The sequence below is a fragment of the Aspergillus caelatus genome (assembly GCF_009193585.1).
Source record: "Aspergillus caelatus strain CBS 763.97 unplaced genomic scaffold BDV27scaffold_218, whole genome shotgun sequence".
Classification (NCBI taxonomy): domain Eukaryota; kingdom Fungi; phylum Ascomycota; class Eurotiomycetes; order Eurotiales; family Aspergillaceae; genus Aspergillus; species Aspergillus caelatus.
Genome location: NW_022475481.1, coordinates 14 through 15,346, shown reverse-complemented (window position 1 = coordinate 15,346; position 15,333 = coordinate 14). Strand labels below are relative to the sequence as shown.

The window sequence follows — 15,333 nt, the reverse complement described above, 5'->3', positions numbered from 1 at the left end:
AGTGCAGCCCAGATGGCGGATGTTGCTGAGCCATAAATGAACAACCAGGAGGTTGCTGTTAGAGATATCTACTATTCAAGACACCCTGCTTCTACTTCCATTATGTTTTGCCAAGTCCGTTTATTAAATTATCCTTACATTACAGTGATCCCGAGGTGGCCCCTGATAAGCTTACTAAAATGATTTATGTGTATGAAACGTCAGCTGCCTCAGGCAACGATTTAAATTACCCCGCCGTTTGCCCATCACCCTACATAGATTTCGATCGTGCAGAGGTGATTTGTCCTGTTTCGATCCCAATGCATTCTCCTCTGCAACCATGACCATCTTTGATCTCCCTAGTATATACACCTCGTAGCCGTTGGTCTACAACGCTCCGAAGGTATACCGTTTGGCCAGAGCGAGGAACCAGCTGTATCCGCTGCCGGGTAGTGTAGGGGTAGTGACTTAGTTGCTACCATGTCCTTAACTGTTATTCTACACAGTATAACCGGAATGTCTGGCTCTGGTTGCATTCAGATCGGCTGGTAAACGTAAGTAACCTACTGGCCAAAGAGACAGAAGACTAGAACTAACGCCGAAAAGGTTCCTCCATGACGTGAGTTTGCCGATGATGACTTGTAACCCTCAGGCAGTATGTCATACGCTTCCATCCATTCTCTGACAGATCGAATATTGCTTATATTGCACTAGAACGCTCGTGTGCTGCGAGCCTGCGCACAGAGCGCTCAGCACATGCATATCTGCCTTGTCCATACTCTGGGATCCACTCCTATTGCTGCGTATCCAATAAACCAGGTCTCTCACCGCCCTTTTAAAGGGCGGTTCTTTAGTGTTCGATCTCCCTACGGGTCTGATTAAATTAGGGCAGGGCGGTGGGTATATACCTACCAGTAAGGAACTCTGTATCAAAGTCCTATGGTAGCTATAAATCTAGTACCTACTGGTTATGATCCCATACGCATACTATAAAATATACTTTATAACGGAAGGATACATTGAGACTTGATAACACACCTTGGACGCCAACTCAGTGCAAGACATAGGAAATGCCGCGTAGATTGCTAGATTGCGATCGACATAGCCGAAAACCCTGATCACCGTATGGTATGCGGCAGTAGTTCCACTGCAACCCCTACCTTGAAATACTCCGTACGACGCTGTGAAAGATGATTGACATCGTTGTAGAGATTGACGCACTGCTCAGCTCCGCCTCTCGTAGCCCCACAACTGTGACCGAGCTGAAAAAGGCCGAATCCAATAGGATGCCATCTTCGCTGGTTAGAGAGGGGCGAGCTGAATAGGGAGTGAAGAGCTGAATATAGGACCATTGATCATCGTCCGCCCTGCAAGAACAACAAAACATCATGTGTATGGCGTTGAGTTCGGCAGAAGAGTCGGTAAAAGAAGAATGTCTAATAGAAATATATAAACCCCATTATCCCCCTACCATGGCTCGCTCAATATTCCAGTCTCTTAAGCATATCAATCTCATCGCCTCTTCCCACATTCCATCACACCTCATCTCCGTCTCCCTAGATCTTTTGTCAATATGCCCAACACTCTTGGTAACGGCGAATGGCTCAATGTCGGCCAGAGCCTCTGGAGTGAGAATGGTCAAACTGAGTTCAAAATGCAGCATGATGGCAAGATCGCGCTTTACGTGAACCAGGAATGTGTATGGCAGAATACAGCCGAGCAGAGGGACGATGTTAAGGGTCTTCATATGCAAGAAGATGGAAATCTTGTTCTGTAGTGAGTCTATCTTTTCCTATTGTGCCCCAATTCTATCTACCTTTGTCGAGATATAATGAGTTGGATTATACAGCTCTCGTTGATTAACTTGTATAATGCTATCTAGCGATCACAACGACCACGCCCTCTGGCACAGCAATACTGCGCCAAGCTCAGGCCCTGTTATCCTTGCTGTGCAGAATGATGGTAACCTCGTTCTTTACAGAGGCGAGGCCGTCTGGGCCAGCAACACCGGGCATTAATTGCTTCAACGGTACGGTGTCCAAGTTAATGGTTGGAGACTCGGGGTGCATGGGCTTATACAACCTTTACGACAATAAGAAGTTTGGATGAAGAAACAGACGCTTGGTTGGGCGGCTGTACTCACCCATTGCCACTTGTATATATGAATGCAAAATAGACCCTTGGCCTGGTCAAGTTAGCTTACCCTAGCCCGCGGTGAACAATTGAATATAGCTCCGATAGAGCATTTCCTACAAGTGATATACCATAATCATTACGTTGAGTTCGTATTGTTATCATGTAGTTTGATTGAAGAGAGAGGCTGGAATCTAGCACGAACTCAATATCCTAACATCAACTCTCAGCGCCGTGTCTAATATATTTCTGGCTGGCTGGTAACGTTGGCTACATGTATACTCTGTCGATCCGAAGCTATTTCAGCTCGGGTCCAAGTGGATCGACATACTGACGTGTTCTTCTTTGCTACCATCGATTTAAATCAACCTTTTTTCCGTTCCGATCTTAGTGCTAGTGCGGGGCACTTTGGGAGCTAGGAGTAGTGTGTACATACTTGGCGGTCTGTGCTGTGTACGAAGTACTAATATCGTTTCAGTGGGGCTGAGAACAACTCAGCAATCAGTTCAGATCCGGCTGAAGTGGTGTGAGGGGCTTTGTCCAAAGGGTCTTGCAACCAGTTAGCTATCTTGGTTAGGTGGCACGTAAACTACTGGTACGACCGCGGCGTCCAACACAATGCAAGTATATTACACGAAGCAACCTGCCGAAGGGGGAAAGACCAGGTCTATCGAGTATAGATAGTAAATACTACCTGTGTTATCCGATTATGATTATCAGCGTTTACCATGCTAACACCGAAGGGGTCTGATCTTATAGTTCTGCTAATAATAAGATCCCTCAATGTACCGGTGGACGCGCGACAGAACAAATCGTGAGGTTATGAGGACCTCACCATGTGGCTTCACACATCGCAAGATATATATTGCTCATAGACCAAGGTGAGATTAACGATGGTGGGGGCGATGGCAGCACCTATCACATATAGATGTTCAAGGAGACCTTTAATGGAAATTCTTTAACATCTCCCAGGCCCAGACACATTGCATAATGGTTCAATGTTGCTGTACATTTGGTCTTGGGTTGAAGATGATAATCTCCGACATCAAGAACTGGTGGGGAAAGAAAGCGGTAATAACTTCTGCCGGATTAGGCTACCCCTCTGAAAGTCGAAGACTGAATGCCAGCATTGATCCACCTCAACTGCCTCTGTCTTGTGATATCAACTCGTTCGCATCCAAGAACCTTCGTTGTGCCCCCAACATACTTGGTCAAACAAACACAATATCAGCTCAGTCGGTCCTAGTCCATCATGCTGCCAAGTCTCCCTGCTGGAGGCAGGACATTAGTGTACTCAACTGTCGACGGACACGACATTAAGCTAGACTACTACTTGCCCGCTGTAGAAGAAGGATGTTTGCCAGCGGTAATCTATTACCACGGCGGTGGAATGACAGCTGGTTCGCGGCGGAGTATAGGTTTCCAACACTGGTTATATGGTTCGTTGATTTGCGTGCGACAGGAAGAACTTCGCAAGACTAACACGAAAACGCGACAGATCGCTGCCAAGAGAAAGGCTATATCTTCATCTCAGCTGATTACCGACTGTGCCACCCATGCACCGCCTTCGATCAGATTGAGGATGCAAAAGCTCTATTCAGGTTTCTCGCAGGAGAAGGCTTCCAACAGGCGCTCCCAGAAGCCATCTCACTAGACACAAGTCGGATAGCAGTGACTGGCTTCTCCGCCGGGGCCTATTCCGCCCGTGCGGCGTGTGTGTACGCTACCCCCAAACCAGCAGTTCTTCTAACAGGCTATGGAAGCGCGGGCGACTGGCTTTTGGATCACTGGACCACGGGCCGGCCGCCGACCTCCATTGCCAAGTTCGTTGATCTCAATAAGGTCCCAAAGCTGCTTGCAGACAAGACGGTTGTGAGTGATGATACGCCCGAAAGTGGCATCATGTCTAACCGCTTCGCTCTTACTGTCCGGTGGGAATTGGATGGCACGTTCCTCGACGGATCCATTGGCCGGCCTGGATTAGGTGCAGAGTTGAATAAGCTGGAGTATGCACAGCGAGCTACGGCGATTCCCGAGGACTTAAAACCGGCCTTCCTCCAGTTATTTGTCACGGAAAACTACCCTCCATCTGTGTTCGTGCATGGAACAGCTGATGAAGTCGTTCCTGACCAGGAGAGCAAGCATCACCATGAGCAGTTAAAGCAGGTTGGGGTCAAGACAGAATTACTGCTTGTAGAGAATGGACCGCATGGCTTGGTAGACTTTAGTTCTGGAATGCCGCCGGGTCCCGCGAAGGGGTCAGTGGAGGCCTATGACAGAGCTTTTGAGTTTGTTACGGAGGTGTTTGATGCTGTTAAATAAGGTTTTATGTTTAACCTTCACTTCTTCTTGTGCCTAGGGGATACTCGATTAATATAGTTGATAGGTCCTGGGTGGAAGGCCAAGTACATCTACTGACCGGTGATCTCTGCTGTATTGCCTGGAGACCGAGGGCTCACCCGATCACATGAAGAGGTGTAGGCAAGGAAAGTCCAATATTTAATGTGACATTGTGCATGCAGGAGTATAGAGCGGAGACAGCTATCGAAGAACAAAAATCTACAACAAAGAGATATTTGAGCAAGACCATATTCTTCTAGTCGTTAGCGCCCTTCGACATTCCTAAGAGTGACTCACAAACTCTATCCCGCTGTATATGAACCCCCAACGTAAGTAGCGTAAAAACTAATCATTCGATTATAGCTATTCTCTAGGCTTGAATATTATCAATCGCTATTCAAAATGAGCTCCGCCTACTCAGCGCTTCAGGTAAAGAAGTACCTATCGTACCTCTCCCTCCCATCGAAGTACCATGCCTCCGTAGTAACGCCTCATCTCTTCCCAAAAGATGAAGCAGCGCTCACCGTCCTCTTCCGATGTCAAATCACACGATTTCCCTTTGAGAATTTATCCGTCCATTATTCCACTACACATCAGCCAGACATCCACCCGGACACTCTCTATTCCAAGATGATGGGAACTGGGAAAATCGGTCCTACTGGCCGTGGAGGCTATTGTCTGGAGGTAAACATCTTTTTTCACCACATGTTGCGTGGCCTGGGGTTCGATGTGTACACGATAGGAGCAAGAAATCGCGACCGGGTAAATGGGGTACCGCAGGGTGATTATGGAGGATGGTAGGCATTTAAAAAGCAGAGCAGCCATCATTTTGGTTTACTGACTATTGTTAGGGTCCACATGGCCAATATCGTACAACTCCCCTCTGGAGTCAGATATCATCTCGATGTTGGATTTGGTGGGGATGGACCAACTAGTCCGATTCCCCTGATTTCTGGAGCAGCAATCCAGAACCTCGGGACCCAAGAGGTGCGCTTGCTGTACGACAATATCTCCAGGGAATCACAGCGACAGCAGAAGCATTGGATTTACCAGTACCGCAACGGTGTTGACAAGGAATGGAACTCATTCTACTGTTATCCCGATCTGGAGTTTTTCCAGGAGGACTTTGAGGTGATCAATCGATTTGCAGCCTGGGAATTTCTCAAGAGGGATTCCATTGTTGCAGTGAAGTTTATTAGAGGAGGTGAAGAAAGGGAGATTCCCCAGAATCAAGACCCCCTTGCTGGAACCCCGACCGAAGCGGACGAAGTGGATATCGCAGGGAAGATCATGCTAGTCAACAACGAAGTGAAAGTAAATATGGGAGGGAGGACCAGAGTGATAGAATCGCTGGATACTGAAGTTGCTCGAATGAAGGCTCTTCGGAAATGGTTTTCGATTTGCCTTGATTTGAGTTAAAAAGCCCTTTGGGTGTGTATTTATGACTGCAATGCGATTTGCTTGGTAAAGGAAGATAATTACCCTATTATGCTAGATTACAAAGGTGCTGAGCGTCAGATGCCAATGCTTCGAGTCTATACCCACACTCAACAAGAGTCGTGATCTCAGATACATGTATCTTTCACGTTGGTCAATCATGGACAGATATATCGTTGGGCGCAGACGGGCTTTCTGGGTATACCGTCATACTATACATATGATATTGTGATCGGAAGCTGTAGCAAGCCTTTCTGGTGCTAAAATTATCCCGTCTGCCGTTTGCCCACCACCTGCAGGGATGCTAATTCCTTAGGTTTCGTATTTGACGGACTAAATGCTCCGATTGGTTGTGTCGTATGTTAAGGTGGAGGTGTGGAGCTTTGAATGCTACTGTGTTATCATTATTGGCACGGACATGAGGCATTTGTTGGGTCTGATGACAGTCACGGGGGCCGTCATCAACTCCATCAAGCACTGATTTAAGCTTCCCTCCTCCTGGATACATTGGACTTTATAGTATATACAACTTGATCATAACGTCTTTTGCCTACCCAAATTCTCAATTTGTGCCAGGAGCTGTTTGGGGTACGGCCCACATCCTATCTAAGGCAACTTACCCGGTCCAGTTAAATACAACCCCCCATCGATACCGGGAATCGTTATCGACCATGGCAGGCTCAGCTCGAGCCTTCGTGGTTCTCATTCTAGCCATCACCATTGGGCTCTACAAGGTTTACCTACACGATGCAGTCGTTCTCATGCTGGGAATCGGTCGAGTGATTCAGCCCCTGGAAGACTTCCCCGGTTATCGCTGTCAGCGCATCCAACACCCGCTGTTGGAGAGCTGCGAGGACCTCTGGCTCGATTCCAGTAGTCGCAAGCTCTATGCGGCCTGCTCCAATATAGCCGCTCGAAAGGCTTGGAGCCCCGGTGGGAACCTCTACGACCTTGCAGGGCTGGCAGCAAGCGGCAGCTCCGATCACATTACTGTGCTGGACATCGACCAGCCGGGCTCCGACGGGCTATACGGGGTACAAGCACTGGGCTTCCGTAGCGGAGCAAAAGACCAGCAGTTACACTTGCATGGGTTCGACGCTAGGAGGATTGACAACGGTCGCCGGCTGCGATTCTGGCTGATCAATCACCGACCTCCCCTGGACACGGTCACGGGGAAGCCTCTGCTGGACGCGACTAAAGTGGGGGCAAATTCAACCATCGAGGTCTACGATTTGGACCTCGGCAGCGGCCCTAAGAGTAACCATTTACAGCACGTCAAGACAATTGTCAGCGACGCAATCGTCGCGCCGAACAATCTGGTGGTAATCGACGATGAGAAGGGGGACTTCCTGGTCACCAACGACCACAGCACCAAGGTCGGCGCTCTCCGAGACCTGAACTTTCTCTTCGGTGATGGCAGTATTGCTTACTGCCGGACGGATTCTGCAAAGTGCCACTTCGCCACTACGGAGAACTGCTATTTACCCAATGGTATCGCGAAAGACCCTTCATCGGGCCACATCTACGTCGCACATTCCGCCAAAGGAACCGTCGGGGTGAACGTACTCACAGAGGATAACCGGCTCGTCCAAATCGATGGGGTTCCGCTGGCCATGGGCGTCGATAACTTGTCTGTCGATCCGGAGGGAAACATATTCGCCGGGGCGTTCCCAGATGCCCTTCAGTTGAGGAAGGCATTCCTTGACCCTTATGATACCTCGGCACCGTCAACCGTGCTCATGATCCGTAAGAAAGAGAACGGCCACGCACCGGGAGATACGTACGAAGTTGTCAAGGTCGTCGAGGACAGTGAAGCTAGGGTTTTACCAACTACAACAACGGTGGTACATGATCCTATCTCCGGCCGGTTATTCCTCGGGGGAGTGATATCGTCCTTCATTGGAGTTTGCGAAAGGGTTCAGTAGGATAGAGTAGTTCGGATTCAGTCAGTTCCATGGCTGGTATTTCCATCATCGACCGGCAAATGCTTCTGTGAAAGACCTATGATGTAAGACAAACCGAAATTCCTAGATTGTCGTCTAGTTCAGGGCAGAACTCTTAGAATGCGCTAGGGCCAAGAAAGCTCCTGCGACAATTCAAGTGGTCTTTCGTTTATTTTAGTAGTATGATACTTACATAAGTACGCGCTAAAACGTTTACTGCATTGGTATGTCGCAGCGAACAGGTTGCGCTACATTGTTGGCCTCAGCAGCACCTACATACGACGGTCCTTATGTCAGAAGAAACAATAGTGCGACATATGATTTCTACCTCGTCTAGATACTAATTTCAATCAAGGCTAATCCTTGAGATGTAATCATCACAGATATTAGAATAGGAGGCATATGCTTAAATTCACGGTTGGCGATTAGGCCCTTTTGCCGTCAGGAAGTTGAAATCTGCACCTTCATGTGCCTGGTTCACCTCCCGCTCGTAGAGACCCCGATATCCTCGCCTAGATTGCCTCACATTCCAGGTCGAAGACTTGTCTTCAGAGGTTAATCGCCGGCGCTTCGCAATCCTTTCTTGCAGCTCTTCATCGGATATCTCCAACCGAATAACGCGATTTTCAACATCGCACACGATCATATCGCCGGTCTCAATAACACCAAAGGGTGAGTCTGGAACAGCAGATTCGGGCGAGACATGTAGAACAATCGTCCCTCCCGCTGTGCCTGACATCCGGCCGTCTGAAATCCGAAGCATATCTGTCACCCCTTGAGCAGCTAGCTTGCGTGGGATGGGAATCATTCCCGCCTCAGGCATCCCAGGGTTCCCGATTGGACCGATGCCTTTCAGCACCAATACCGAGTCGGCTGTCACGTCAAGGTCAGGACTATCCAGCCGTAAAGAAAGATCCCGAGGGTTCTCGAAAACGACGGCAGGTCCGGTATGACGGAGAAGACGTTTGTTTTTAGATGCGGAGGCTTTGATCACGGCCCCATGAGGTGCGATGTTGCCCTCAACAACCACCAAGGACGAGGAAGGGTGCAAAGGATTGAACAATGTACGGATAATATTCCGAGAGTACTCGAAGTCTCGGAAAGGGCTGCGATCCAATACTTCACCAAGGGTCTCGCCTGTGATAGTCTTTGCTGAAAGACGGAGGAGCGGTCGTAGACGATGCAGAAGGCACAGCATCCCGCCAGCGTTGTGAAAATCGGTCATATAATTATCGCCGCTTGGTTTCAGATCGACCAGAAGCGGGGTGCTACGACCGACCTCATCTAATGTTTGGAGAGTTATAGACCCACTAATGTCGGGGTGGCGGTTGATTATGGCCATCAAGTGAACCATGGCATTAGTGGAACCACCGATCGCTTGGAGTACAACTGCGGCGTTGTAGAACGAATCGGAGGACAGAATTGTCTGCGGTGATCTTCGACTTTCCGCTGCAGCAACAGCATTGGCACCTGTTTGCTCCGCGATTCGCAACCTCGCCGCAGACACAGCAGGGGCAGAAGCGCCGTGTAGGGGAATCAAGCCTAATGCCGCCGTGATGCAAGCCATAGTGCTCGCGGTACCCATCACACCGCAGGTGCCAATCTATTCCACGAAAGGTCAGTTTCGTACATGAGTGATTGGTCGATGAAGACGAACCGTTGGTGCCAGCTCTTCATTAATAGCCGCAATCTCTTCCATGTCAATGGTTCCGGCACGGTATGATGCCCAATTGTTTCTGCAATCGGTGCATGCACCAATCCGCTGTCCCCTATGACTTCCTGGCATCATAGGCCCAGTCAGAAGAGGCAGGACAGGCTTGTTGGCTGAGATACCTCCCATAATCTGGGCTGGAACTGTCTTGTCACAACCTATCTGATGTCAACATCATTGGATTTAGATGGGTAATCCGCGTGGTTCCCACCTCCGATCATAATGCACGCATCAACGGGCTGCGCCCGAATCATCTCCTCAGTATCCATACTCATTAAATTCCGCAGAAACATGCTCGTCGGATGCGAAAATGATTCGTGCAAACTGATGGTGGGGAAATCAATGGCTATGCCACCATTGAGATGGATGCCTCGCTTGGCTGCTTCGATTAACTGCGGCGTGTTTCCATGACAAGGATTGAACCCGGAGCCAGTATTGATGATGCCAATGATTGGACGCGAGAGGGCATCTTCTGAATATCCCAAGGCCTTGATAAACACCTTGCGCAAGAAGAGGGAAAAGTGGGCATCTCCATAGGAGGTCAGGCCTTGTCGCAAACCAGTGGTGGAGGCAACTGGCTGCTGAAGATTATAATCTTCATTCACTGTGTCGTGCCCTTCCATCGTAGTTCTTCGTGTAGAGAGATAATTATTCTTAACTTTTGGTGTATCTCGACATGCATCATTCAGCATTTAATAACGTGCTCGGGCCGACGGTTCTATCGGATGTTCCCCGCAGTAGCAAACACGGAAGTGATCCGATATTCTGTCGATTCCCCAGCCACAACTTCCTAAGGCCTTAGCTCTCCTCAGTGTAAACAATATCCCTTGATACCTTCAACAGCGGGATACAGCGGTTGGCGGCGAATAAACCAAAAATGTAGAAAGTGGCGGGTGGTCTTCGTGCTCCTCAGTCTCCATCCTCACCTTCGCTACAGTTATTAACTTATTATGTGCATTGATACCAATTTAATATGAAATGTATTACACAGCACAAATCACATTAGACCAAGTGTTTACATTCCTAGGCTACCTAATGGAAACTGGCACATATATTCATCTTCTTCATCAACTTCAAAATCAAAACGGACCAAATCTTCCTTGAAAGGGAACATGTAGGTAGAGGTTACCCTGCGATTGATGTCAGCTTCTGAACGTCGGTTTCTAAGCAGTACCATGAATTGCTACATACCGGTGGTGCTCATCACTCGCCTGATATTCCGCCAGCGCTTCCCGATTCTCGTGATAGCTCACCAGAGCGATCTGGAACCCCTTGCTACGTTCAATGGGATCTGTGACACTGGGGCCTCCAACTAGCAGGCGTCCAGCTTTCACACAAGACAGATGTTTCAACTTTTTCAATTCGGTAACAAATGTCTTCTTATGCTCTTCGCTGACATCGGAGCGGAATTTGAAAAGAACTGCGGGACGCAAGTTAGGGACGTGGACCGAAATAATCAGAGCACCACTCACCAATGTGAACCAGGGTCATTTTTGTGAAAGTTGATAACTAGTTTCTCTAGGTTTTAGGAATGAAATCGAGTTGTTCGGTCTGTTTAGCTACTGATACGAGGTGTTATAAATGCTTTAGCATGAACACGCTTCGGATGCCGGCCGACGCTTCTGATCCGAGCGGATGCTCTCCGCAGACCCACTCCACAGTTCATGGTCTTTAGATAGAATAGAATAGACACCCTTCGCTATGTATGGTACTGAGTGTTTACCTTTCGCGCTATGGTCAACTAGCTTACTACTACCGAGTAGGCCATAAGTAGGCCACCTATGTAGAAGTCTCGCCACGGACAGAGAAACAAGCATGGCCTAACATATCGTCGGTCATATTATTTACGCTGATCGGAATATTCCAGAAACAAATCAATATCAATTGCAAGTTCACAATCTATATGTGGCGCACTAGGTGTTTTCGGCCGGTTACGTTCTCCCTGTAGATGATGTGATTCCACCATCCACCACAAGCTCCTGTCCGGTTATATACCGTGCCTCATTAGAGACAAGGAAAAGAGAGGCGTTGGCCACATCCCAAGCGTCTCCCATCCGTCCCATAGGAACCTGTGCATCACGCATCTTCATATACTCCTCCTCGTTGCCTCCTGGAGCATATCGTTTGGCGAGCGCTTGAATATATGGCGTGTAGATCAACCCGGGCACTACCGTGTTCAATCGAACATTCTTTGCCGCATAGATCACGGCTGTGGCCTTGGTGAATTGCATGATCGCAGCCTTTGTAGCCGAGTAAGCCACTTGAGGCTTTCCGATATATCGTAGTCCTGCAATGCTGGAAACGTTGACAACCGAGCCGCCCGTCTCTTGCGTTTCCATGATGGGTAGGACATAGTGACAGGTCAAGTAGATGCTTTTCAGATTCAAATCGACTTGTTGATCCCAGACTTCTTCGGTCATATTCGCAGGACATCCAGGCTCGGACTTGCCCACATTATTGACCAGGATATCAATCCGGCCATGTCGTTGCATGCAGCCGTCTACCAGAGCCTTCACGGATGCCGAATTGGTAACGTCGGTTTCCTGAACATCACACACGCCTCCCTCTCTTTCGATCCGCGCTTTCGTTCGTTCAGCCGAGGCCAACGTGCGATTGCCACCGTAGATCACTGCGCCCTGTTGAGACAGTTTCATTGCAATCGCGGCTCCAATTCCCCATCCATCTTCAGTGGTTTGGCCCAGCCCAGTAATGAGGGCAATCTTTCCGTCGAGCCTGAGCATGTCTGGTATCGTTGTAAAATGTAACGGGAAAACGAGAACAATTCAATGTGGTAGATCCTAATAAAGAGAAGTAATATATGAATGCCCATGGAATCGTATAAGTTTAATACTGGTCTTGATCTTTACTATCGGAGATATATATTCATGTTCTCGCGGGTCCACTCCGTTCCACGGAGCGGAACTTCCGCCGACCTCTAAGCCCATGGTGGATCTTGAAAGACAGTCAATTATGGTTAGTGGATCATGTTCTTGTCTTCTTCACCACGGATATGAGCTCAGACATAAGCCTTGTCTCACCTTTCATGTTAAGTTACACTCAGGGTAAAGGAAACCTGCTCAGGAAGAGGACTGGGACATATCCGCTTCGGTCGGAACAGCGCCGCTTTGCACTATCTGAAGCAATACTAGATACTATGCCCATTTCTATCATATTATGGAACTCGACTTACAGTGTTTCACACCTCAATCCCCTTGGTACAGCATCATGTGTACTAATGTGTTTCATGACATATGCGGTCGTCAAATGCGAGAGCTCTCTGGCCTCTTATGGATCAACATGGGGGACCAATCATTGTATAAGTGTGACTAATATCGAGCGAAATATTAGACGAGAGTTAGAGGATGATAGCCGCCCACTCTTCTCCTAACTCTTAAACGTGAATCAAACCACGCAACATGGACACCAAAACCTGGCTCATCGTGGGGGCATCTCGCGGAATTGGCCTTGAATTTGTGCGTCTAATTCTAGCGAGCGGCCATCGGGTTGTCGCCACTGCTCGCGGCTCTGGGAGTGCTTTAGACGCCATTGCCCGAGATGCGCCTGATCGAGTGACCCTCTTAACATGCGACGTGTCTAGCAGTCAGGGCATTACTGTATGTATACTTAGTCCTACGTTACACCCAGCAGGCAATGCGGATATGCTGATTTCAGGCCTAGAGCTTCATCGACCAATTCGTCCAGTCTGGTGTGAAGAAGATTCACTATGCGGTGATCAATGCTGGCATTCTGGAATATCCGAATGTAATCTCGTCCACCCCCAGAGCTATATAACTGACTACTAACATTCTCCAGAGGGCTTTGGATATGTACGTATACTAGCAACCCGAATCATGCAAAACGTTCACTGACATTTTCCGCCGATCAGGACCTTCGACCATTTTGCTCAGCACCTCCTGACTAATGCTGTGGGGCCGATTATCGTCGCTCAGAAGCTTCTGAAGCTTTCTGATGTCTCCATAGACACGATTGCATTTATGTCTAGTGACTCCGGCTCCACACAGCGTTTTCTCGCCTTTGAAGATGGGTAAGAATATTGCAAGGGGAAGCAAAGACACCTATGCTGATAGACGTATGTGAGCAGATTTGCAGCATATGCTGCGTCGAAAGCCGCTCTTAATCAAGCTTTACGTGTACGAATTCCCTCCCCATCAGCTACGGGCAGAGTTTAATGCTGACCGTGAGTAGCACCTGGCCGAAGAATTGAGGCGCAAGCAACGACATACGGTCATTCTGGCCTTGCATCCTGGCGAAGTCGCGACGTGAGTTCTCTTCCTGTCCGCTAGTTTACCGTAGTGTATGTTTTAATCGCACGATAGAGATATGGGCATGATTGAAACCAGCTGGGACCTTGACGGCGGGCAGATATCTCCGGAAGAATCAGTGATTAGAATGATGGACGTGATCCGGAGCAAAGGTATTGACCAAAGCGGGACTTTTTGGACTTGGGAGAACAAGGTGAGTCTCCATCGTGGACTTTGGGGTTAGTACTGATTGATGTTGAGATTTTACAGGAATATCCCTGGTGATTCCGAGGTCCGTACTGGGATACTGCATGTAGTAGGCTTATTGAAGCAAGTGGAGCTTATATGCGGGGCACATCAAATGAATAAATTCACCAGGTCTCCTTATCGTAGTCTTAGCACCATCATAGTGTTCAGCCAAGTGACCTTCTTAGACTCGTGTGTAGCCAATACAATATGGAAGGCAACTGCGTCGTGTTTGGCCACAATAACCGAAGTAACACATGCCCGAAGAGGGGAAAAAGGAATCAAAAAGCCTGCACCAGCTCTGAAGTTGGGCAAGATCCGGTGCGCGTAGTGGTAAGCTTTGCGAAATGGAGACGTCTAATCGACGGATTTCTGGCTAGAGGCTATGTCGAGGCGCCGTGGCAGTGGCCTGCTGGGACGAGGTTCGATATCCTCGAGGATTGGACGAGAAGGTTCGAGGCAGCGGCCAGCAGGTTAGTTGGGTCAAGTCTCTGTTATAGTATGTCTCACACCCCTTGTTCTCCCTGCCATACTATGTTTAGTCCCCAATATTCATGGGGTTTAGACCTAAGCTACATAGCCACGAATCCGGAACACGAACGGCGCGGCACGGCATCTATGCTGGTGAAGTGGGGGATTGAACAGGCCAAGAAGGACGGCATGCTGGTTGCACTTGAGAGTACTAAGAACGGATGGCCATTGTACGAGAGGTTGGGGTTTAAAGCGGAAGGATCAATCACAATGGAGCTTGAAGAGATGGGGGTGCTTTACGAAGAGATGTGTTTTGTTTGGAGACCTTGGGTGTCTGTTCAGTCAGTAGATATATATAGCAGAACAAAAGAAAAAGGAAAGTATTTCGTCAACACCATCCATATTTCTCATTCCCAACCCATTCAATCTCGTCTTCTTGGCCGCTCCCCCCTCCATACCAACGCAAACTACAAATTCCGTCCTCACCACGGTCTTCTAAGTGGTGAGGAACTCCTGTCTGCTCGATGAGCTTCTGGACTTGAATAGAAGGCCCCCATAGTTTGACACAATGCAGACCCCACTCAGCCGCTTCAGCTACCGCAGAGAGTATCACAGTTCGCAAAGAGCTCACTTGTAAGTCATACTGATCTCCTGCCTCACTGCTCAAGACAGCCCAGTTCTCAATGACTAGCCGCAGGATGTAAAGCGTGTTTGTCGAAGCAGAATCACTTACCGTACTTGATCACCTGACGCACGTCCCCACCTGCCGCACGGATTTCTATATACACCGACTTTTTGACTTCAACTTCAA

At 48.6% G+C, this 15,333-nt stretch overlaps 8 protein-coding genes across 8 annotated transcripts; 5 read left to right on the top strand and 3 right to left on the bottom strand.

Moving 5' to 3' along the window:
• The first annotated feature begins 1,498 nt into the window (after window positions 1-1,498).
• Window positions 1,499-2,118, top strand: BDV27DRAFT_134738 (uncharacterized protein). Its single transcript, XM_032068358.1, has one exon. The coding sequence runs from the start codon at window positions 1,553-1,555 to the stop codon at window positions 1,754-1,756; it is 204 nt and encodes a 67-aa protein (XP_031923386.1). The 5' UTR covers window positions 1,499-1,552; the 3' UTR covers window positions 1,757-2,118.
• A 1,246-nt stretch (window positions 2,119-3,364) lies between these two features.
• Window positions 3,365-4,434, top strand: BDV27DRAFT_148808 (Alpha/Beta hydrolase protein; the record flags this gene model as incomplete). The annotated part of the gene is made up of 2 exons (XM_032070966.1): window positions 3,365-3,551; window positions 3,725-4,434. The coding sequence occupies 2 exons, from the start codon at window positions 3,365-3,367 to the stop codon at window positions 4,432-4,434; spliced, it is 897 nt and encodes a 298-aa protein (XP_031923385.1).
• Window positions 4,435-4,837: 403 nt separating this feature from the next.
• BDV27DRAFT_42265 (arylamine N-acetyltransferase family protein) lies at window positions 4,838-5,991 on the top strand. The gene is made up of 2 exons (XM_032076594.1): window positions 4,838-5,249; window positions 5,304-5,991. Exons 1-2 carry the CDS (start codon window positions 4,855-4,857, stop codon window positions 5,869-5,871), a joined length of 963 nt encoding a protein of 320 aa, XP_031923384.1. The 5' UTR covers window positions 4,838-4,854; the 3' UTR covers window positions 5,872-5,991.
• Window positions 5,992-6,353: 362 nt separating this feature from the next.
• On the top strand, window positions 6,354-8,135 carry BDV27DRAFT_134734 (uncharacterized protein). The gene has a single exon (XM_032068357.1). The coding sequence runs from the start codon at window positions 6,561-6,563 to the stop codon at window positions 7,812-7,814; it is 1,254 nt and encodes a 417-aa protein (XP_031923383.1). The 5' UTR covers window positions 6,354-6,560; the 3' UTR covers window positions 7,815-8,135.
• A 91-nt stretch (window positions 8,136-8,226) lies between these two features.
• On the bottom strand, window positions 8,227-10,168 carry ilv3C (putative dihydroxy-acid dehydratase; the record flags this gene model as incomplete). Its single annotated transcript, XM_032074628.1, has 3 exons — window positions 8,227-9,435; window positions 9,490-9,701; window positions 9,755-10,168. Coding segments are annotated over 3 exons (1,817 nt in total), but the record flags the coding sequence as incomplete, so codon positions are not given.
• Window positions 10,169-10,558: 390 nt separating this feature from the next.
• On the bottom strand, window positions 10,559-11,034 carry BDV27DRAFT_161782 (Dabb family protein; the record flags this gene model as incomplete). Its single annotated transcript, XM_032073278.1, has 3 exons — window positions 10,559-10,673; window positions 10,735-10,963; window positions 11,016-11,034. 3 exons carry the CDS (start codon window positions 11,032-11,034, stop codon window positions 10,559-10,561), a joined length of 363 nt encoding a protein of 120 aa, XP_031923381.1.
• A 440-nt stretch (window positions 11,035-11,474) lies between these two features.
• On the bottom strand, window positions 11,475-12,284 carry BDV27DRAFT_167911 (SDR family NAD(P)-dependent oxidoreductase; the record flags this gene model as incomplete). The annotated part of the gene is made up of 1 exon (XM_032074627.1): window positions 11,475-12,284. One exon carries the CDS (start codon window positions 12,282-12,284, stop codon window positions 11,475-11,477), a length of 810 nt encoding a protein of 269 aa, XP_031923380.1.
• Window positions 12,285-12,959: 675 nt separating this feature from the next.
• On the top strand, window positions 12,960-14,090 carry BDV27DRAFT_161780 (putative short-chain dehydrogenase; the record flags this gene model as incomplete). The annotated part of the gene is made up of 8 exons (XM_032073277.1): window positions 12,960-13,157; window positions 13,222-13,305; window positions 13,357-13,370; window positions 13,430-13,588; window positions 13,646-13,694; window positions 13,750-13,823; window positions 13,881-14,019; window positions 14,076-14,090. 8 exons carry the CDS (start codon window positions 12,960-12,962, stop codon window positions 14,088-14,090), a joined length of 732 nt encoding a protein of 243 aa, XP_031923379.1.
• Between the last annotated feature and the right edge of the window lie 1,243 nt (window positions 14,091-15,333).